Consider the following 22,501-nt stretch of genomic DNA (forward strand, 5'->3'; position numbering starts at 1 on the left):
TGGCTGTGAAGTGTAGTTTGCTCTGTTTGAAGGACTCTGGCAGCTTAGTGGCTCTGGGTCCCCCTTCATTTTTAAGCTTTGATCTTGAGCCACTTCATTGTAAACTGCTCAGGCAGCAGGATGCTGTGGTGATCACCCTGGGACGATTTGCCCATCTGTCAGGAAGAGCTGCTTCAGTGTCGAGCTTTTGGGAGGGGTCTGGGAACTTTCAGTCTGCTGCATTGGATATGAGAGTCAGTGTGGTTTTTGCAAGTATCTCCCCAGCGCCCACACTTCCTGTTATCTGACAGAATTAACTGGGCAGGGCGCTTTTTCGACAAGATCAAAGTCTCGGTTGCATTCTTCTTTTTGAGGGGAAACGGATATAACGAAGGCAGCTGCCAGACACTCTAGTTCATTCGGCTCTTATTCCTTTGTGTTCCTCCATTCATAATGCCAGATAAGTACTGCAAACTAATCATAAATTCACACAGTGGATTTCAAGGCTGTTATTCAACTGATGGCTGGGACCCACCAGTGGATCGTAGCCTGATTGCAAGGTGGGTTGAAACAGGAGCACTCCCACCATCCAAATGTATGGTAGAAGATTAAGAGATGGGTCTTCAAAGGTATATTTGGACCCTAAATGGGTCTGGGGCCTGAAAAGATTTAAGGTGCCTGCTTTTTATTGTATGCATTATGGCAATAAGAGCGGCTCTGTAAGATACCCAAGATTAGTAGCCCTAAAGTGTAGTTGGAGGTTGCCTTTGAGATAACGGTGGCACAATAGCTCAGTTGTTCAGTACACGCTTTCCGTGTGAAAGACCCCAGGTTCAGTTTCCAGCAACTCCATGTAGGAATGGAAAAGCAGCCAGCACATGTTGTAGAACATCCTTCCTCAATCTTGGGTCATCAGATGTTGTTGGGCCACACATCCCACCACCCTTGACCACTCTGGCAATGAAGGATGGGGGTGTTAGGGGTTGAAGTCTGGCAGTATCTGGAGACCCAAGATTGCTGACTCCTGGTGTAAACAATACCAAGCAAGATGGAACTATGGTCTGCCTCCAAATAGCTTCATATGGGTGTCTTTGGGGGGGGGGCATTTTAATGCTGCTACTGTAGTCCATTTCACAACACTGATGCACAATTTGCATGCACAGGTTATCCCTTCCATATAAATGTGCAAGCACCTAAGTAGGATCAGCTACATTGTTCGTTGAATCTGTGGTAGATTTTCACGCCTTTTTTTTTTTTTTTTTTACAAGAACGTTAACACAGCAATGGCTTCTCAGTGAATGGGTGCCAGGTTTTCAAGGGAAGACCAGCTGCTTTGTACTATTTTGCAGAAAGCTGAGCTGATAGCCTGTGACAGGTACCCCTCTGAGCCCTGTGCTCCAGGTGGTTGTTGGGTAGCCTTCTTCCAAATCTAAATCCAGCCCACCTAGTGAGTTTATGGTGGATGCGAAGCATAGCTTTTGCGTTTCGAAAAATTGGGGGAAGATTTATAATGCTTGGTAATGCCTTTGAAAAGTGCTCGGAAACTTCAGCTTTGGGAGCATGCAGCTCTCTTTTTACAACAGATCTACTGGCTGGCTACCTGTCTGTTTCTGACCCCAATTCAAAGTGCCATTTATGACCTATAAAGCCCTATATGACTTAAGTCAAAAGTGTCTGAAAGTCCAAGCTGTCTGAAAGACTGTACAGTCCTACCTCGGGTTGAATATGCTTCATGTTGAGCGTGTTCGAGTTGCGCTCTGTGGCAACCCAGAAGTAACGGAGCATGTTACTTCCAGGTTTCGCCGCTCGCGCATGCGCAGACGCTCAAAATGACATCACGCACATGCGCAGAAGCGACGAAAAGCGACACGCACGTTTGCATCCCGAGGTACCACTGTACTGTATTCCCTCATATGCACCTGCCCAGGTTCTAATACCTTCAGGGGAGGCCCTCCTCTCAGTTCTGCCACCCACAGCCACACTGTGGAGAGGGCCTTCTCGGTGGCTGCTCTCAGACTTTGGAACTCCCTCCCTAGAGAAGCTAGATTGGCTGCCTCATTGTTGTCCTGCTGTCAGGTTAAGACCTTCTTGTTCCAACGTGGTTTTAAGAACTGACTGTTTTAAGACCCTCCAAGTGTCCCTATTTTCCAGGGACTTCCCTGATTTAGAGAAATCGTCCCGGTTTCTGATTTGATCCCAGAATGTCCCACTTTTCCTTAAGACATCCCTATTTTCATTGGAGAAATATTGGAGGGTAAGGAGTTATCTCACCTCTGAGCTGTCTGAAGACAATCCTCTATAGAGAAGTTTTTTTAAAAAATTGTTTAATGTTTTATTATGTTTTTATGTATGTTGGAAGCTGCCCAGAATGGCTGGGGCAACCCAGTAAGATGTGTGGTGTAGAAATAGTAAAATTATCTTTATGGAATGGGACACCCCTATTTTCAGTGGAAAAATGTTGAAGGGTATGTGCTTTTAATAAGGGGTCTGGTGCTATGCTGTTTTTGTGGTGATTATATTTTTTAACAGTATATTCTGAGTTGGCACCTGTCTGTCTCAGGAGACAATGTGTTCTGAACTGCAGGCCCAAAGGAAGGTTCATGGGAGGGGTTGGGTGCAGGTATACCAAAAAAGGCTCTCAAAAAAGTAGCACCTACAAAAAGGTGTAGACTTACAGGAAATTACCCTGCCAGGTTTACAGAAGGACACTGTAGTAAGGAGATAGCTTGTCCACACCCAAGCAACATTTATAAGTTCTTTAGAAAACAAAGAAGCACCTGACCAGATGAGGGCATGTGGCAAATACCCAAATCTTGCACATTGTTCCCTGTTCTGGGCTCAGAGCCCAACACCTCTAGCCCCCAAATAAGGATAACTTCAAAGCAGGCCAATTAGCTTGTATCAAAGCAAGCACATATAAACACATATGCTACCATAAAAACAGCTACCAATTAATTGTGGGGTTATCTTGACTACCAAGATGGCGGTTGCAGAGCTTCCAGAACAGTTCACCTTTGGTTCAACACACAATGGAAGAATGTACCTTTGGGGGTAAAGTCAAACATTTGGAGAGTTACAGCACCTGCTGTAGTTTTTGAAACCAATACGGGTGAGACATGTTTTGTTGCAGCTGGGGCAGATGAAGGTGTCTGGTTGTGCTTCTGCAGATGCACCTTGGTGCGCCTTCTCTCTGTGCTCCTCCCAGTGGTCATTCCTCCTCTGGTCCCTGCTGTGGATACATAACTTAAATGTCTGTCTTTAGGCACTGTGATCGTCTGCAAGGGCTTTCCACATGGCTGAGTTAATGTTGCCAGTTTATGTTGTCATGTGATAGATAGATGATAGATTAGATAGATTAGATAGATAGATAGATAGATAGATAGATAGATAGATAGATGATAGATAGATAGATAGATAGATAGATAGATAGATAGATAGATAGATAGATATGTTTAATTGCTTTTTATTATTTGGAGTTTTTTTGTCTTTTTTTAGCTGTCTTACTTTATCTGTAAGATGCCTTGTGTCCCTGCCAGGGGAAAAGGTGGGGTATGAATAAATATATACTAATAATAATACTTATAGAGGCGGTCATCGGAAATGACGTTAGCCATAATGTGAATGTCTTTCTTTTGAGGTTAAAGGCGTGTGCTTTGCACCTTAGGTCTGGGTGGCTTTCAGATTGGTTTCTGAATGTAAACATCAACCCAAGAAATAGCACATGTCAAGCAAGCAACATCTCCTTCGCATGTCAGAGCAGCTTTGAACAACAGTTTGTTCAAAGCTGGCTCTGCCGTAGGGCAAAATGAGGCAGTGGCCTCAGAAAACTGATTCTGAAAGAGCAGAGAGCATACAATTCAGATTAATGGACCTAAGTGAGGCATATCCATTAATGGGTGTAATTTGAGAAGGACCAGCATTGAAAAGAGCCTAGTATTTCTTACTGCCAGGGAGGTGGTGAGGTGCTTGTAGGATTTTCTGCTTCAAGGTTACAGAGTAACTTGGCTAGCCTTGGGCAATATGTACCACCATGATGTGTGAGGTAAGATACCATTTGGTTCTCTCCCTCAGACAGCAAAATGCCTTGGACTGGTCCTTCTGTTGTTTACAGGCCAGATACTACCTAAGCAAATTCTGGGTGCTTTGATCCTCATTGCATTGGAGAGCAATTTCCATCAGCATCATGACATATGGAAGTAGTGCATTTAACATCATTGAAATATACTCAGAGTCGAGAGTGGATTTCATGCTCTTTATTCAGCTCATAGTAGTGAGGAGGAATGGAAGTTCCCCCAGAATGTCTGCTTTATATACATTACTTACACAATGGGCCCCACGTGATTGGCTAATTCTGGGATTCTCCTGTAGGCCAATCAGGTTGCGGATTCACTTCCACCTGGAGCTGGATTGGGTGGCTCCTATGGACGAATCAGACTGCTGCATCATGGATCCTATTGTTCTAGGACCAATCAGACTGCTGCATTTTGGATCCTATTCAACTCAGTACATAACAGTCATGTGCACCTAGGCCCTTAGCAGTTGGTGGACCTGTTTGCCAAGCACTTGTCCAGTCTCGTTTTAAAGCTCCAAGCTTGTGGCAGTGAGTTCCACGAACACTGCCTTGAGTAGTCTTTCTTCACTGAGCTCAGGTCAGGCTCCTGAGAACTCTCTCTGTATATTGATGCCCCTGTAATCTCCCCACCCTTCTTTTTGCCCTAGGATGAAGAAGAGGAAATCAAACTGGAAATAAACATGTTGAAGAAATATTCCCATCACAGGAACATTGCAACATATTATGGAGCATTTGTAAAGAAAAGTCCTGTGGGTCAGGATGACCAGCTGTGGGTAGGTATCCAGTTTTCTCTTTGTGCAACTTTAAAGGTCCCTGTTTAATCAGTTACTCTCTGTGCCCATTTAGGGAATAGAGGTTTCCCCCCATTCAGCTCCTTTATATCCTCTCTTTTTCTCTCTCCCTCTCCCCTCTTCATTCCTTGCTTCCTGAACTAAGGGAGTAATTCGGTGTCACACTTTCCCCAACATTCTGTCAGGGCAAGCATTTCAGAACAATTCCCTTCCCCTTCCATTGCACTGGTAGAAGCTTCCACTACTGGGACCAGTTAGTAGAATCAGGGTGTAGAAGAATTTCCGAAAATTCCTTTACAGTGGTACCTCGGGTTACGTACTTAATTCATTCCGGAGGTCTGTTCTTAACCTGAAACTGTTCTTAACCTGAAGCACCACTTTAGCTAATGGGGCCTCCTGCTGCCGCCACGCTGCCAGAGCCCGATTTCTGTTCTCATCCTGAAGCAAAGTTCTTAACCCGAGGTACTATTTCTGGGTTAGTGGAGTCTGTAACCTGAAGCGTCTGTAACCTGAAGCGTCCATAACCCTAGGTACCACTATACAGTACATACCCAGCTGCTCATTGCACTCTGCATATATCATCTTATCAGGAAGTCTGTTCCGCATGAAATGAGAACCAGGCCTTTAGTGTGGTGGCACCTACCATTTGAAACTCTCATTACATATCATATAGGAACCATTTTTATTATTTTTGGCACCCATTGAAGACTTTCCTCTTTCAACAAGCCTTCTAAGTGGAGATTGTTATCCTATTATTTATTTTTATTTCTATTTATTGCATTTATATATCACATTTATCTTCAAAGGAACTCAAGGTGTTGAGCATGGCTCTCTCTCTCCCCCCCCCATTTCACCCTCACAACAACCCTGTGAGGTAGGATAGGCTCAGAGATGGTGACTGGCCCAAGGTCACCCAGAGAGCATCATGGTTTGAGTACAGGTTCGAACCCTGCTCTCCCAGGTTAGAGAACCATTAGGCCACACTGGCTTGCACTGCACCAACCTCCCCATTGGCTGACCTTTCCTTTCCACCTCCCAGCAAGCAGCAGCAATGTGGCCAAGCAGCAGTCACAGGTGAGCAGAGGCACTCCACATTTTCCGCCACTGCTTGTAACTAATCTAGGTCAGAAGGAAGGAAAGGAGAATGAGGAGTGGATGAACCATGCTTGTCCTGGGAAGGCAAACACTTCCCTTTTTCCTCTGTTCACAAGGGACACCAGTGCATAGATCAGGAAGCTATTTGGCTTATTCTGCCTGCAGTTTAGTATCTGGGAGACATGGGCTAATATTTTGTTAGGGAGGATCATACATTAGTGCAGAACATGGGACTCATTGGCCTTCAGGTCTTCTCCATGCCTGTAACTTTGTGGCTGCATAGGGAGATCAGTCATGGTTATCGACCATCTGGAAGCCGACTGATGGCCACTGTAATTGCCGTTTTGCACAGTTGTCCATGAAATTAGCAGTTGTGACCAGAGCAAAGGAATCTAATAGATGCAAATGTTGACTGTGGCATTAGAAGGTGCTTTAGTTATATATACATATTTTAAAAGGTTATTACAGGCAAGATGGAGACAACGGGAACATTAGCAACTTAATGCAGTGTGTGTGTGCATGAGTATGTTTGTTTTTAATATCGTTGACCAGCAGCCATTCCATCAGGCTGTAGTAGAGAGAGAGGCAAGGCAATTTCAATGGCTCTCCCAAGACGCCTGCTCCATCTGGTTCTTTCTGTCCTCAGCTGTCATCTAGCAACAGCCATTTCTTCAGGCAGATGGAAAGCAAGATCTCACCATCAGCTTGGCTGAGAGACCAGCTTCATTTGGTCCCTCCTCTTCTTGCTGAACATTTTCCATTCCAGATGGTCTTTATAAGAGCTGCTATGTAGCTTTTACAAACTGGGGTCTGAATTTGTGTGTTTTCCTCTTCCCTCCTCATCCTTTCTTCTTTATGTGTTGTGTCTTTTAGATTGCAAGCAGGAACTGGCTTGTGTGTGTTTCTTTTAACTGATACAAGTCACTTTGGGAGGTCTTGTGGCTAAAAGGCATGGTAAAAAAATTGCTGATGATAAATAAATAAACCTGGTAAATGTGCTGAAAATAATTGCTAATTAGTTTACAGGGTTTGTTTTGTGTGCTTGATTGGTACCTGTAGCAAAAGTGATACCTAAAGACACCCCAAAATTAAGAACTGGTCAAATCCTAGTATTAACAGGAGCTTGAAGATGCTCTCCTTCCATCCTTGAACAGTCACTTTCTAAAGCGGATCCAGCCCATTCATTATTTGAGATGGCATGGAATAACAACATAGCGGTCCCCACCCTTTTGCCAGCCATTAGATTCACTTGGCAAGTGCTAGGAACACAGTAATTATTCAGCTATACATGCACAGGAAGCCTACACGCACGCAGTTCAGATGGCATGCCCAAACCACAATTTGTCTCCCAGGGGCAGTGATTGTTTATTTTCTAAATGTATTAGACACTCAGTATCTTTTGCTCTCTGGGCATCATATGAGAAAACAGTAAAAAAACAGGATAAAACCACAAAACCCAGCAGCGTACAATATTGAAGCCACAGCAGGTAAACCAATTGACACTGGTCAAACCTTAATCAAATCACTTTAAATTAAAGTAATGACCGCTCCCCACATTAAATGGGGGGCGCCCTTTGTGTGGTCGTGCACAGCCCCCTGGACCTTATGTGGCACCATTAGCACAGTCTTGACTTTGCCTCCCCCCAGGTGGGATACCTGGAGGTCTCCGCCTACCTCAGCCAGTTGCCCAATCCCGCCTGGGGAGGCGTTGCCAAGGTGATCAGGCCAGGTAGGGGGAGGGACTACCTGCCCACACAATAGGGGGAGGATCTTACCAATAAATAAATAAAATGTTGCGTTTAACTCCAGCCAGGTAAATAATAATAATGTACCTTTTCCTTAAATTTCTTCTTTTCAGCAAATAACTGTGCTTTTGCTCTTCCCCAGCTGGTGATGGAATATTGTGGAGCTGGTTCTGTGACAGATTTGGTGAAGAAGACAAAAGGAAACTGTTTCAAAGAAGACTGGATTGCGTATATATGCAGAGAAGTTCTCAGGGTAGGAGTCACCTCCATGAAAGCAAACATTAATTTTTGTTTGAGTCAGACTTGGGATGGCATGCATCTGACACCATCATACGTACTAAGTGTAAACTCAAGAGCTGTGCTATGATGACTTCGCCTATGGAGCTACTGGAAAATGAGGAAGTTATCAGCAACACTTCAGGGGAATTCTGATGTTTTCGGAAGTAGGAAAGAGAGGAGAAAGCGGGGATTCCATGTAGCCCAGTGAGCTTGCTCTGTGGCAATGGAATGGCAGTCTGTGAGGAGGGGAGGCAGAAGCCAGACAGTACTGTTAGAAGAGCAGCTGGCCCCATGCATGGAGGTAGCACCCTTTCTTAAAATTAAACCTCAGAGAACTGCAACATCTTACCTAGCAACCTAAATTTTGCTTCTAGAATCTGTATTTTTCAACGTAAGCAGTGCCAGCATGTGCCATGGGTGCAGTCATCTCACTGAGTTATTGGTCCTTTTGCTGAGGATTGTGGGCTTCCCATCAGAGCATCTGGTGCTGGACACTGCGAGAACAGGATCCTGGACTAAATGGGCCTTGGCTTGATCCAGCAGGGCTGTTCTTATGTTTTTAGGTCCTTATCCTTAGCCTATCTAGACAGCGCACAATGTCAACACTATTGGACAAGTCACCATACAGTCAACTGCATTGCAATATGTTCTTTATTTCAAGGATCTCCCTCCCACTACCCACCACAGATGATTATCTTTAGATGCTGAATGAATGAGGCAGTGAGAGAGGTCATTTCCTCACCCAAGATACAAGCTTTGCTGTCTAGTTTGAATAGAAGCAGGAAGGGACAAGATAGCTCAGTGTGGTTTTTTTATCTTCCAGGGATTAGCACACTTACATGCTCATCATGTTATCCACCGAGACATTAAAGGGCAGAATGTGCTCCTGACAGAAAATGCTGAAGTGAAGCTAGGTATGTGTTCCTTGTCTTTTTTTGATGGGGACTGTTATGTGCTACTGAATGCATCCCTTTCTGCTACAACGCACAACGAGTAGCGAAGCTTCAGAGGTAACTGTAGTGTTGTAAATAGGGACACTTGAAGGATTTCACATTTGTGAATTTTGAGGCAAACAGACCCTGATCCACAGCTCCCAGACTAATGTGGGGTTCAGAATGTAATCAGGTTCCTCACATGCTTGGCAGGGGGTTGGACTCGATGGCCCTTGTGGTCTCTTCCAACTCTATGATTCTATGATTCTATGATCTCTGAATTCTGTAGTGCAGTTCTCAGCTCGAAAAGCCTTTTTAAAAGTACTAAGGTGCATACATTAAGAAATGCATACATTGAAATAAAATACATATACAGTGGTACCTCTGGTTAAGTACTTAATTTGTAGGTCCGTTCTTAACCTGAAACTGTTCTTAACCTGAAGCACCACTTTAGCTAATGGGACCTCCCGCTGCTGCCGCGCAAAGTTCTTAACCCGAGGTACTATTTCTGGGTTAGCGGAGTCTGTAACCTGAAGTGTATGTAACCTGAAGTGTATGTAACCCGAGGTACCACTGTATAAATATGACTTTGCATATCCACTCATTGAAATTTGTGAATATAAGATTAACTAAGAAAAACAGGGCAGAATGGATTTGTGAATGAATGCCAGCAAAATGGCTGTGGCCTGGAAAGAGGCAGATCCACCCATCCCTTGTCACGAAGATACAGAATTATTGAGAATTATATTTTGGGGGGGGGCACCTTTCCCTTTAATTTTTCTTTCTTTCTTTGTAATACACACTTGGAAGCATATAGTTAAGTTTTCTCATCAAGTGAAGAAAATCACCTGTAGCTCCTTCAGTGAGACTAGAGATGGAGTCTGAAGAGTGATTTAAGGAGTTGTTAAACCTTTGTCCTCAGGGTTTGCTCACATATGCATGCCCATAATTTGATGACATAATTTGACAGCTTGACTATAATTTGACACCCGCAGTAACAAGTGTTGTAGGCAGCATGAGTGATCAAAGCAGCTCAAACACCACAGATAGAATATTTAGTCTTAGCTCAGATGGAGTGCATGTTGCACGGGCTCAGCTCAGGGACAACAGAAACCCATGGCTTCCCATGGTGAGAATAATATGTGGCAGCACTTGCAACATATGAACGGATTGCTTGTAGCACAGACTTTGTATAGATAAATATATTTATATTTGGAATAAGTTTATACAGAATATAGTAAGTTATTAATAATCATATATGTATTAGCTTTTATAAGAACCGTGTATAAATTAGCACATATTGAACTTGGTTCTTCTTTTTTCACTTTATTTTGTAAACACACACACATACACACACACGGTGAACCTTCAGCTTACATGCTTCCCTCTTTGCCTTGTTTGTGCCTGTGAGGAGATTGGAAGCATCCATTTACAGTTTTAACCAAGCCACAGTTCCTTGTGATGCCCTAAATCAAAGGACTGTTTGATTTAATTATAGCTAGGGGGAACAAGCCAGGATCACACCATGATTTCTAATCCTGACTTGCTCTTGAACACTAAGCAAGCCATAGTTCCCCAAGGTTGCACGTTACAGGGAACTTTGGTTAACTTAAAATCAGAAACTCCTCTTCCTTGATAGTACAAATCAGGAGAGAGGGAATGCATTAGCTTAAGGCTTTCCATTGTTTCTTGCCATAGTGGGAAACAATGGTTTTCCATTACATCTAACTGAAGCCTATATCTGCATATGTTCAGCCATTGTCTGTCCTTCTAACTGATTAATTAGATGTATTATATATACATAAATGTGTGGGCGAGAAAAGCATTAGTTTTGAAGGGGGGAAATGCATTTTTACTTTTCACAATGATGCCTACATATGCATAGCAGGCACCATCTCTAAAGAGATACTCCCTCATGTGCAAAAGAGGAATGCCTCTTCAAAGGAGGGCATTTGAAGAGGCATTCTCACCCTTCAAAAACATGCAAGAAGCATTACTATGTGATGAAGAACTAGGAATGTCCATTCTAAGAGGGTATTTGAAAAGTGATTCCCTCCTGCCTAAGAGAAGAGGAATGCATCTTCTTAGAATGTGGAGTTATAAGTACTTACATTTCTAAAAAGCGTTAACATTTTTTTTATAAAATAAAAAAACACACCTTCCTGATTCACTTGGACCAAGTTTTTAATCAGTCTCAATTAAATGGGCTATATCCAATGTTCATTTTCAGCTAATGCAAGTTTTATTGTTGTGCAAGAGCAGAACCCAATGCAATAGCTGCATTGCAATAGCTGCACTATCAGAAACTGGTGTAACAGGTTGTGCAATCTATTGCACAACAAAGTTACCAGCAACCTGCTTAGGTTGGTTGTGCAACGGTGTTTTGCTAGTGCAAAACATTTCACCAGCAGAACAAGCATATCGCTGAATGACTTTTAACTTAGCAGTACATTGGACATGAGACAATGTAATTGCTTGATTAACTGAGCATTTTATGCCTCCTCATCACCTCAAGCACAATGTTTTGACTGGATTCAGTTCATGCATTCAGCTGCACGTCACCAAGAGCATATGAGGGCCCTTCCCTGTGGTCGTGCTCTGCTTTTTTGCAACCAGCTGTGTGGTTCCACGCACCCCTCGCTTGCTTCATTGCTTGTGCCTGCTTGGCTTTTGCAGTGGATTTTGGAGTGAGTGCCCAACTAGACAGGACAATTGGCAGAAGGAACACATTCATTGGGACCCCCTACTGGATGGCACCAGAGGTCATTGCTTGTGATGAAAACCCAGAGTCAACATATGACTACAGAGTAAGTCCTGTTGCTGCTGGCTGACCTCCTGCCCACCTCCTCTCCAAGCTCTTTGGCCAAAACATGCTTTGTTCTCACTTCTTTCTTTGCTCTGGAAACAAAGATGTTTGGTTTTTTCCTCCACTTCTTTAAATCAACCACTGTGATCTGCACCACAACAGTCTTCCACCTCATAAATATTGCCTTATGTACTCTTCTGTATCCAGCCCTCCTTTGTCCCCTACGCCGCCTTCCAGTCCACGGCTATTTCTTCCACAGCATCCCTTCTGTATCTAAAGTCAGCTCCCTTTTTTTTGTTTTGATCACATTACACCTTCACTGTTGTTTTCTCCCTCTATTTTCTTGCTCAGTTCTGATTCCCCTTCGGTCACTTTGCTCTCACTTAAAACCTTGGCCAATGAACAGAATAAACAGGTGTTTTGTTGCTGTAATAGAGTTTGGATGAGAGGGGAAAGGAAGGAGAAGAGCCCTTGGAGTATAACGTTTTAAGACTTTCCAGAGTTGGGAAGTGACAGTTGACAACTGGGAGAGGATGGAAGTGGTTTGCTTGGGTGGGAATGGGTCTAGGAAATTAGTAGCTCTGATCCTGTTCATCAGAGATTTCAGTTTACCTGAGAATTTATTTTTATTGTTTCTTAATTAAACACTCTGTCTGGGGTTAACCCTAAGTACCGTATTTTTTGCCCTATAGGACGCACTTTCCCCCCTCCAAAAATGAAGGGGAAATGTGTGTGCGTCCTATGGGGCGAATGCAGGCTTTCACTGAAGCCTGGAGAGCGAGAGGGGTCGGTGCGCACCGGCCCCTCTCACTCTCCAGGCTTCAGGAAGCTATCCACAAGCCTTGGGAGCCTGCGGGAGTTCCCGCCAGGCTCCCACAGCTTGCACAGAGCTGCCTCTACACCCAAAGCCCGGGCGCACTGAGCAGTTGCGCCCGGTCTTCGGATAGCTCTGCGCAAGCCACGGGAGGGCTCCCACGGCTTGCGGAGAGCAGCCTGTTCTGGGGGCTGGGGAAGCTCCGGCTTCCCCCACCCCAGCCCCGTGCCTGGGGGGGGAATAATTTTTTTTTATTCCCCCCCCAAAAAAACTAGGTGCATCCTATGGGCCAGTGCGTCCTATGGGGCGAAAAATACGGTAATTGCCAGTGAAAGTAGGCTTAAAAGGATTGAACACCTATCCCTATATCTGAAGAAGTGTGCATGCACATGAAAGCTTATACCCAGAACAAACTTAGTTGGTCTCTAAGGTGCTACTGGACAATTTTTTTGAATTATTTTTTTTTACCTATCCCTATACTCATACATTGGTAGGTATGGGAGAGGATTGATTTAGTTTGCACTTAAAGTTGATCCCACCTAATTTGCACTTTCTTAAACGATTCAGAAACGAGAGCACAGCCATCCTTTGGAATCTGCACTTCTCTGAAATTTGCAATGCAGTTCTCCAGAAAGGTGAAGTGTACAAAAATGGATGCACTAAAGCAGAGTGTGCATACATGAATGAAAATAACATAGATAGATGCATTGTATTAGGAAATTGCTCTGCAAAAAATGTGCATATTAGGCAAAATTGCATTCATAAATGTATTTATTAGAAGAAATTTGCACTAAAATGCTGATAATTTTCATGAGGACCTTTGAAAAAATGCAAACTGTTGTGTAAATGTGGTTAATTTAACTTAAGATTAGAAAGATGAGAAAAAGAGAAAGTGAAATCAGCACATTTGCCCATCCTTATGCAATGGTTGAGTTGCATTCGACTTGGTAGGCCCTAAGTGGTGCCAACCTGCTCTCTACTGTCCCTTTATGTTTATGCATTGTCTGTTTTCCTTTAGAGTGACTTGTGGTCACTGGGAATCACAGCTATCGAGATGGCCGAAGGGGCTCCTCGTAAGTTTAGTTTTGTTTTGCCTTCTATAACATGTTCAGTCTTAATGTCAGTGCCCTTGTTGAATGTAGAACATTGGCTGAATATGTGTATTTCCAAGTTTACATAGCCTCCAGTAAATTGTCCTTGTGGTTACTAAACCGAATAATAGATTTATTTGTAACTAGAGGTAAACACACACATAGCAGCAGCAGCAGCACTGTTGCTCAAAGCAAGGAACTTTTTGCTACTCATTCATGCAGCCAATTTCCACCCAACCCTTTTGAAGCCATTGTGTGATGGAAAACCAATGCAACATCAGTGGTGGACTAGGGTACTATGGTATCCTATGCAAGGCCAAGACTCCCCCCTCCCACCGGCAGCCCTAACACTGCCATCCCAAAGATGGGTAAGGAGGTGTTTGGCTTTGGGAGGGAGGCACAAAGGCTCTAGCAGGGTCCTATAGTCCTCCTACCTCCTTCCCCAAGCTGGGAAGGTGCTAACTAGGCTTTGGGAATGGGATGGAAGGACTCTAAACCCCTTTTAGAGCCTCACACCTCCTTCCCAAAGCCCAGCACACAGCCCTAAATCCACCCCTGGCAACATACTTGCCTGTTCCACAAATCCCATTCTCCCACCCACCCCTCCCAGAGCTGTGAAGGCTGTGGTTTTCCATGATAAATGATACAGAGAATCTTACAAAATAACAAGACTCCAGCCAGTGGAGTAAAATGCAGAAAGTAAGAACTGGAAATGCATTTGGCTTGCTAGAAGAGCCAAGCATGTAGCAAGAGGAAGGACTGGCTCACATATGCATGTTCATCACATGATAGCTATAACATCTAGTAAACACTTGGGACAACATGGATCAAGCACCACAGTGACGATTTTCACATCATGTCACACAGTCAGAAACTCAAGCCTTATAAGTGGAGCCAGTTTATACATTCATCTTGCTGCCATCAATGGCTAGTTAAGGCATGCGAGTTGCTCATGAAATGTTGTGTGCTGTTTGTTAACTCACGAGGAACTTGCATTTGTCTGAAGGTGACATCACAGCTAGAACAACATAGATAGCATTTTCAGATTGCCTTGTACACAATAGACCACACTTAGTCATACCTAAAGCAAGCCCATTGAAATCAATGGGACTTGTGAGTCATGACTAACCTAAATCCCGTTGGTGCTGTTGCAAGTACGATTAAGTCTGGATGCAACCCAGTGCTTTTAAGCAAAGTCTCTTCACGTGTTCTCATCAAGCATGAAATGCAGTCAAATATAGAGAAATCAAATGATGGCAGGATTGGGAGAGCCAGGCTGAAGGTATCCATTTTAACAGATTGCATATGTGTGCTTGTTCTTCCTCTTCTTCTTGCAGCATTATGTGACATGCATCCCATGAGGGCTCTGTTTCTCATTCCACGGAACCCTCCCCCAAAACTGAAATCCAGAAAATGGTAAGAGGCTTCCCTTAAATGGCAATAAATGCTAACTTGTTAAGAACATAAGAAGAGCCTGCTGAATCAGGCCAATGGTCTATCTAGTCTAGCTTCCTGTTTCCACAGGGACCAACCTGCATCGTGGACATGAGCAGCACTCTGCCCACCTGTGGTTTCCATCAACATATTGCCTCTGATAGCAGAGGTATTGTATAGCCATCATGGCTAGTAGTCATTGATATGCTGGCTTGGAGCACAATTTTGGCAGCTGTTTCGATTCAGACTATTGAAAGCTTTCCACGCATCCCAGATATTGTGATCATATTGATTCCTTACAAGCTCTTATCTGCACTGGAAGTTTTGTCCCTTGTTGCAACAGCCTCTGTGCAGACATGGTTTACATTAAAGCAGTGCAAGGGAGTGACTCAGGGGTATAGTACAGGACTGCCAGTGTAAATGACCCTTTGCATGCAGAAGGCCCCAAGGTCAATCCCTGACATCTCCTGAGCAGGTAACATGGAATGTAGTAGCAGACACCAATGTGATGCGCGTGCCTGAGCTCAGAAGTGAGATAGCACTTTCTGGTTGCCGCCAAATGAACTTCCAAAGGTTACGGTGCAACCAAGAGGGCCTCATCAGTTATCATTTCAATAGTCCAAGGCAGTAAGGAGGGAGAGTTCTTATTTAGGGATCCTGGTCCCAAACTGTTTAGGACTTTGTAGGTCAAAACCAAAGCCTTAAAATTAGCCCATCAGTTTATGGGCTGCCAATGCAACTCCTTTAGGAGCCGTGTAATGCGCACATGATGGGAGATGCGATAGAATAGTCCAGTTGCTGCATTTTGCACTAGCTGCAGCTTCTGGACAGTCTCAAGGGCAGCCCCGCATAGAGTGCCTTGCAGTAGTTTAGACTTGCTGAGATATTCTTCTAAACTGTTTGAGAAATTGCAAGGGAGAAGTCCTGAGTGAAAAGAAGTCTTTAGGTTGTTGTTGTGTTTTTAGGTCAAAGAAATTTCTGAACTTTGTGGACACCTGTTTGGTTAAGAATTACGTGCATCGCCCAGCAACAGATACCCTGCTCAAACATTCCTTTATCAGAGACATGCAGAATGAACGACAGGTGCGCATCTTGCTAAAAGACCACCTAGATAGGACCAGGAAGAAGAAGGGAGAGAAAGGTAAGGACTAAAGCTTAATAACCTGGGGCCAGATTACCTATGGGATCGCCTTAGCGAACCTGTGCCAATTCAACCACTTCAGTTGGGAGAATTGGCACTGCTGCAGGGACTACATAATACCTGTTCCACATTTGTTAGAATGAGATTTTAGTGTGGTACTTTGGAACCCCCTGCCTCTTGAGATCAAGCAAGTGCCTACTAAAAACATTCTTGTTTAGACAAGCCTACCCAGGTGCTTAGGAAGTTGGGGTAATTTTTATTTGTTTTGGTATTTTAGCTTTTGTATGTTTTAAAGCAGGGTTTTAATTTTTTCTTGACTTTACTGATTTATCTTTTGTAAAACTCTTTGAGGCTTTTTACAATCAAGAGGTGTGTCAATTTCATGAAAGTAATTACCGAATTTTTCGCTCTATAAGACGCACCAGACCATAAGACGCACCTAGTTTTTGGAGGAGGAAAATAAGAAAAAAAATATTCTGAATCCAAGAAGCCGGAACAGCAAGAGAGATCGCTGCGCAGTGAAAGCAGCGATCCCTCCTGCTGTTCTGGCTTCTGGGATAGCTGCGCAGCCTGCATTCGCTCCATAAGACGCACACACATTTCCCCTTACTTTTTAGGAGGGAAAAAGTGAGTCTTATAGAGCAAAAAATACGGTAATTGAATTGCTGCCAGCTTCCTCCCTGTTAACCTTAGCATGGAAGAGAACAAAGGAACATAAGAAGCGGCTTTATACTGAGAACATCATTGGTCCATCTAGCTTAGTATTGTCTGCACTGAACGGCAGCAGCTCTCTGGAATTTCAGACAGGATTCTGTCCCAGCTTTACCTTCACACATTATGCTTTGACCAACTTGGGTTTGACCCTGAATGTACATTCAGAAGGGAGCCTCAGTCAACTCTGGCTCCCTGATTAGCACACGACCTGATAGACAGTTTTGCAAATGTGATGGTTGCATTCAAAGCATTCACATACTGCATTTTTAGCTGTGTACCTGAAATAGCTTGTGTGTGAAGCTGTGTTTTTTTAACTGAAGTAGGACTTCACTGAGAGCTGACTATAGCTACATATACATATTAGTAAAAGATTGATTAGGCAATTAGGCGTTGACAAGACTTCATCATCATTACAGATCAGTAAGATAAAAAATCAGATAATATTGCATTTAAGCAGAAAACAAGTGAATGTCAGGCTGCTCGTATGTTTAAAATGTTTGACAGTTTCCAGTGTTCGTTGCAATAAATGTGGGGGCAGATTGTAACACACAAAGCAGTCAAGTTTCCTAGCTAGATTTGGTTTTCCTTCTTCTTTCAGATGAAACAGAATATGAATACAGTGGAAGTGAGGAAGAAGCCGATGAGTTGAATGAAGATGAAGGAGAACCAAGGTTACATTTTGCATTTGAAGATAAGATCTGGGTTGCACCCAAGAGAGAGATGACTCCAAAGTTTGATCTGCACACTTCCAGAGCAATTTTTGGAGTCATTTTCCTTGTGATCCATTCCTATTAGAGCGGCAGAATTAAGTTGCTCTTTCCCATGCACAATTGCCTGCACAGGGAGCCTGGAAACTATTCCCCTGGAAGAAGGAGCCACATAGGGCCAGTATCAGGAGTTGGCATGTTTGGGCACTCACTGAGGCCCATTGATAAGGCTACCATCTCAGGTGGAAGGCTCTGGTCCACTCCTGCCACCACCCACAGTGCGCCGCTGCCACTGGGAAGAGGAGAAAGGCAGCTGGCTGAAAAGGCACTCAGACCTGTCAACCACATCTGGTCACTATTTCTCCCTCTTCCCTGAAGGATACAGATGCAGTGAGCAGGGTTGGTTCACAGCAACAGTATCTATCTCGTTCAGAGAAGAGGGAGCTACAGCTTCTCTTCTTCCTGAGAAAGGAAGACACAGAGTTTGTGAGCCAACCAACCCCCTCAACCAAATAGGCCTACTCAGAAGTAAGCCCCAATGATTTGCCATGTTGAGGGAATTGCAGAAGACTTGAGGAGGCTGGGGTTGTGCTTGCCAGAATTTAAAAGCTCGCAGTGCAACTATGCCTACTTTGAAGTAAATCCCATTGAGTTCAATTACATTTACTACCAGGTAAGCAGTTTTAGGGTTGTATGGAAATAAAGGAAGCAGCTCTTACTCCTAATAAACAAAGTAATCATGCCAGACATCTTACTTACTTCAGCTGCTAAAATCTGAGGGAAACTCCACTAGACTTTGAAGCACTGACCTGTTGCTCCCCCTGTCCCTTGCCATCGAAATGGGATTCCATGAAAACTCAAATATATATATCTCTCTGAATTGTCTTTTGTTCCCATTCAGTGTTTGCTGATGAATATAAAGTGTGAACAGATGCTAAAATTTGTTTTGGGAAGGCAACAGTGAAGTAAAATCTCCAGTGAACAAACAGATAATCAGCTTTAGCCTGGATTCTGAAGTGTTGTTAAAACAGAGGCATTGTAAATATAGAGGAGGGCTGGTGGGGGAGAGAGATTCTGTGATTTTTTTTTTCCCCTGGAACGTTCTTCTTCTGTAAGCTAGGACAGCAAGCTTTCCCCCAGTGGCACTGTGTTTGCTCTGTCGCCTTAATATTATGGTTAGTCAAACAGATATTTCCTCTTTTTTTGAAAAAAAATTAAGCTCCATTGTTAATCTCCCTGGTGAATCCACCCTGCGCCGCGAATTCCTGAGGCTTCAGCAAGAGAACAAAAGCCATTCCGAACCTCAGCGACAGCAGCAGATCCAGAAGCAGCAGCTTAAAGATCAGGAAAAGTACAAAAAGCAGCTCTCGGAAGAGAGGCAGAAACGGATTGTGGAACAAAAGCTGCAGAGGAAAAAGTTGGAGGATGTACGATTTGGATTCAGATTTGTTTGTTTTTTCCTGCATGACAGTAGTACTGCATTACAAATATCAAATAAGAAAGGAAGCCATGTTTCTTGTGTCCCCATCTGCACTCCATCTCAAAGATCATCATGATGCTTTAAACAGCCCTGGCTTCCCCTAAGGAATCCTGGGAACTGTAAACCAGAGTGGTTTAACAATTAGCCCCTCTTCCCAGGGAACTTGGGAATTGTAGTTCTGTGAAGGGGGAAAGAGGGATCTCCTAACAACTTCCTGCACCTTTAAAAACTGCAGTTCCCATGATCCTTTGGAGGAAGCTGTGGCCATTTTAAGAGGAACGATGCCTCTTTAAATGTACAGTGCAGATGTTTTTAAACAGATTCCTGCTATTATTTAGTGTTGGCAGTGCACATACACAGAGTGGCTTAAGTGTAACCCTATGCAAATCATAGCAAAAAGGCCAGGCCCTGGACCCCAAGGTGCTTATGGTCTACATTTTGATATTGGAAAGGCAGCAGGTGGAGGGGAGAAAAACAGAGGCAGGGGTGGCAGATCTGTGGCCCTCCAGATTCCAAGTAGAATCCCATCAGCCCCAGCCAGTATGGCTAATAATCAAGTGTGATGGAAGTTCTAGTCCAACAATATCTGGAGGCCCGCAGGTTATCCACTGCTGGACAGAGGTAGCAGGGAATGCTGTTTTATGTGTATAAACTTTGTCTCAGTTTGGAGGGATGTGTGCAGAGCCATCCAAAATATAGGAAGCAAGTGCAGGTTACACCAGAGTAAATGTCGCTGGTGTAATTTGCCCCTATTCCAAACTCTGTTCTGGAGCAAGGCTACTGACGACTGAGGTAGGTCACTTACAGAACTGAACTCCTATCTTTATAAATGTTATTGTTAGTCCTCACACTTTTTGATGAGTGACAATGAACTAGTTTAAACTATCACATCTCAGTTTAACCAATGGGGCAATGACAATAAAGATATTCTTATTCTTCTTATTCTTATTCAATGTATAAATGAATCTTGTGGCCACAAATGCAGCCTACTTTGTGATGGAAGCAAATGAGCTAGGATTACTTCAGCTGACTACAGTTCACCAGAACTGGGAAACTTTGGTTAATGAAGGTTATGAAGCCAACTTCAACCCAACACCTCCATATCCCAGCTTATGTTGGAGCCAATAACCCTAGTTTCCCAGATCAGATGAAACAGGAAACTTTGGTTGATGGAAGGCTTACTGGTGTATTTGCTCCCACCACAAAGGCAAGAGCAAAGGGGCTGTGTGAACAGCCGAAGGGTTCATTGGCATCTTGATGTTCCCAGCAAAGCTGTTCTCTTTTGGGATACTTCAGGGAAATTTCTTTCAGACCACTTACTAGTTAGCTTGTCAACACAAGTTAATAAAGATGAGAAGACATTTCCAGCTTTTGTAGATTAGTAGCTATTGTACAGCATGGGCTTCAAAGCCATGTTTGCACAGAATTAGCCATAGCAGCAGTATGACTTTAATAGCAATTCCTTTTATGAGCAATCTATGATGGGAGATGAAATGAAACCAATATTATTTCCTGGCATGTGTTTAGCACCAGAAGAGGGAAGAGCTTCGGAAGCATTTGGACTTCGAAAGGAGATGCCCGGAGATCAAGGCAGCTCAAAACAAAACAGAGAAGGATAAAGATGTCCTGCAAAGTTGTGAAGATGAGTGGAGCAAAGTGGAAGGAGACAAGAAACTGGAAAATTATCAGGTGTGGGTGTAGTTTTGCAGAAGAGAAAATCTCCACATTTTCTGTGGCAAATGTGAGATGTAAAGCCTGGAAGAAAAATGGAAAAACAAAACCCTGTTCCTCTCCCAAGCATTCAGAAGCAAATAGGGTGAACAGGAAAAAAGAGGAACCCAGGTGGTAGTGGTTTTCCAGGTTATTCCATACGTTTCAGTCACAGAGGGTAGCAAGACAGTTAGCATAAGTTTTAACTGAAGCTGAACTGTAGTGGAATGGAAGCAATGCTGATTGCAACAAACCCAGGGCAGGACAGAAATTGCTGCTTCCTCACATCCCTAGTTGTGGGTCCCACTTATTTAAATTCTACTAGGCACATGTCCTCACTATGTCTACTCTGAGTCACCATGTTCCCATGGTTCCAAATGCCTGAATCAGACCCTGCACCTGATTCAGGCATTTGCACTCATCATTAGAGGGAAGAGATGGTTCACCAGACCTAGCCAAAAGTCCATAGGGTTTATAATTTTTTCCTCTTTCCTCACAGTGTTTTCTTGCTTCTTTCCCACCCTAGAAAAAAGTTGAAGAAGTGCATCATGGAAAGAAGCTTCATCGGACTCTTCCCAAAGATCAAACACAGCTGCTTTCTCTCCAACATGACCACAAGCAGAAGAATAAAGATCCCCCGAAGCTCCTCAGCCCCCAAACCCGTCTCCCATCGAACAGTGCAAGCAAAGAGGTACATTGCAGCTCTCTGGGAATGGGTTGTTCTCTGGATTGAAAATGATCTGCTTGGGCAGGTGGGGTTTTTAAAACATGCTCAAAATTTCACTTGGAGAAAAAGGAAGCCATTAGATTCTCTGTTTATCTAAGCCAGGAATGGGGAACCTCAAGCTCAGGGGCCAAATATGGCCCTTGATGTTTTTCTGTATGGCCTTTGGGATTCTCCCCAAGCCCTATACATCTCTAGCTCTCCTCTGCACCTTCCTCACGCACTTTTAGCTTGAGCCATTATAATGCCTCTTGCATGTCAGTTTGGAGAATGTGTGTATGTGCACATTTGCAGCAACCTCTGACCTGGCTGGGACATAGCCTGTACAAAGGTAAGAATCACATCCCTTACAGCAGTGCTCCCCAACCTTTTTATCGCCGTGGACCGGTAAATGTTTGATAATTTTTCCGTGGCCCGCTTGTTTTGAGCTGAGTCCCCCCCCCCCTCCGTGCACTTACCTCACGGCAGCTTCTCTTCAGTCCCCGCATCTCCAACCTCAAGTCCTCAGTCCTCCCGTGGTGCCTCCTCCTCGGCCAATGGCGTGAGGTTTGCCTTTCGGCCAATCAGGAAGTGGGAGGACCCGCTCCCTGATTGGCCAGGAGGAGCATCAGTGTAACAATAGTGAATTTTCATTCGCTATTGTCACACAATGGGCGGGCTTGAGAGGGCGCAATGCTCTGCGCCTCGGCCGCCCGCCACAGTGAAATGATTTGAAGCTCCTCGGGCAGCCCGGTGCCGATTGATCCACGGACCGGCAGCAGTCCGCGGCCCGGGGGTTGGGGAACACTGCCTTACAGCACTCACATTTGCTTCTGGTGTGCCCGCCACAGGCATACAACCCTCCCAGAAGGTTGCCTGGGAGAGACTCTGTCCCTTAGACTGGAAAAAAAAGTTCCCCATCTCTGGTTGAAGCCATCACATTGCTTCTACTTCAAGGCTGCAGACAAATGGATTGTTGTTTGGGCTGTACAGAAATTCAACCAAGAA

General features: G+C 44.0%; 1 protein-coding gene across 1 annotated transcript in view; it reads left to right on the forward strand.

The window, feature by feature from the left end:
- The window catches only part of NRK (Nik related kinase), a 128,683-nt gene that overhangs the window by 26,873 nt on the left and 79,309 nt on the right, over window positions 1–22,501 (forward strand). The window contains exons 4-14 of the mRNA XM_081178941.1: window positions 4,699–4,824; window positions 7,825–7,935; window positions 8,785–8,875; window positions 11,570–11,700; window positions 13,532–13,586; window positions 14,942–15,020; window positions 16,004–16,179; window positions 17,492–17,564; window positions 18,820–19,027; window positions 20,608–20,769; window positions 21,317–21,481. Coding sequence (XP_081035067.1) covers window positions 4,699–4,824; window positions 7,825–7,935; window positions 8,785–8,875; window positions 11,570–11,700; window positions 13,532–13,586; window positions 14,942–15,020; window positions 16,004–16,179; window positions 17,492–17,564; window positions 18,820–19,027; window positions 20,608–20,769; window positions 21,317–21,481 — 1,377 coding nt within the window. The remainder of the gene's footprint in view (window positions 1–4,698; window positions 4,825–7,824; window positions 7,936–8,784; window positions 8,876–11,569; window positions 11,701–13,531; window positions 13,587–14,941; window positions 15,021–16,003; window positions 16,180–17,491; window positions 17,565–18,819; window positions 19,028–20,607; window positions 20,770–21,316; window positions 21,482–22,501) is intronic.

This window comes from Podarcis bocagei, assembly GCF_964188305.1.
Source record: "Podarcis bocagei genome assembly, chromosome: Z".
Taxonomy (NCBI): domain Eukaryota; kingdom Metazoa; phylum Chordata; class Lepidosauria; order Squamata; family Lacertidae; genus Podarcis; species Podarcis bocagei.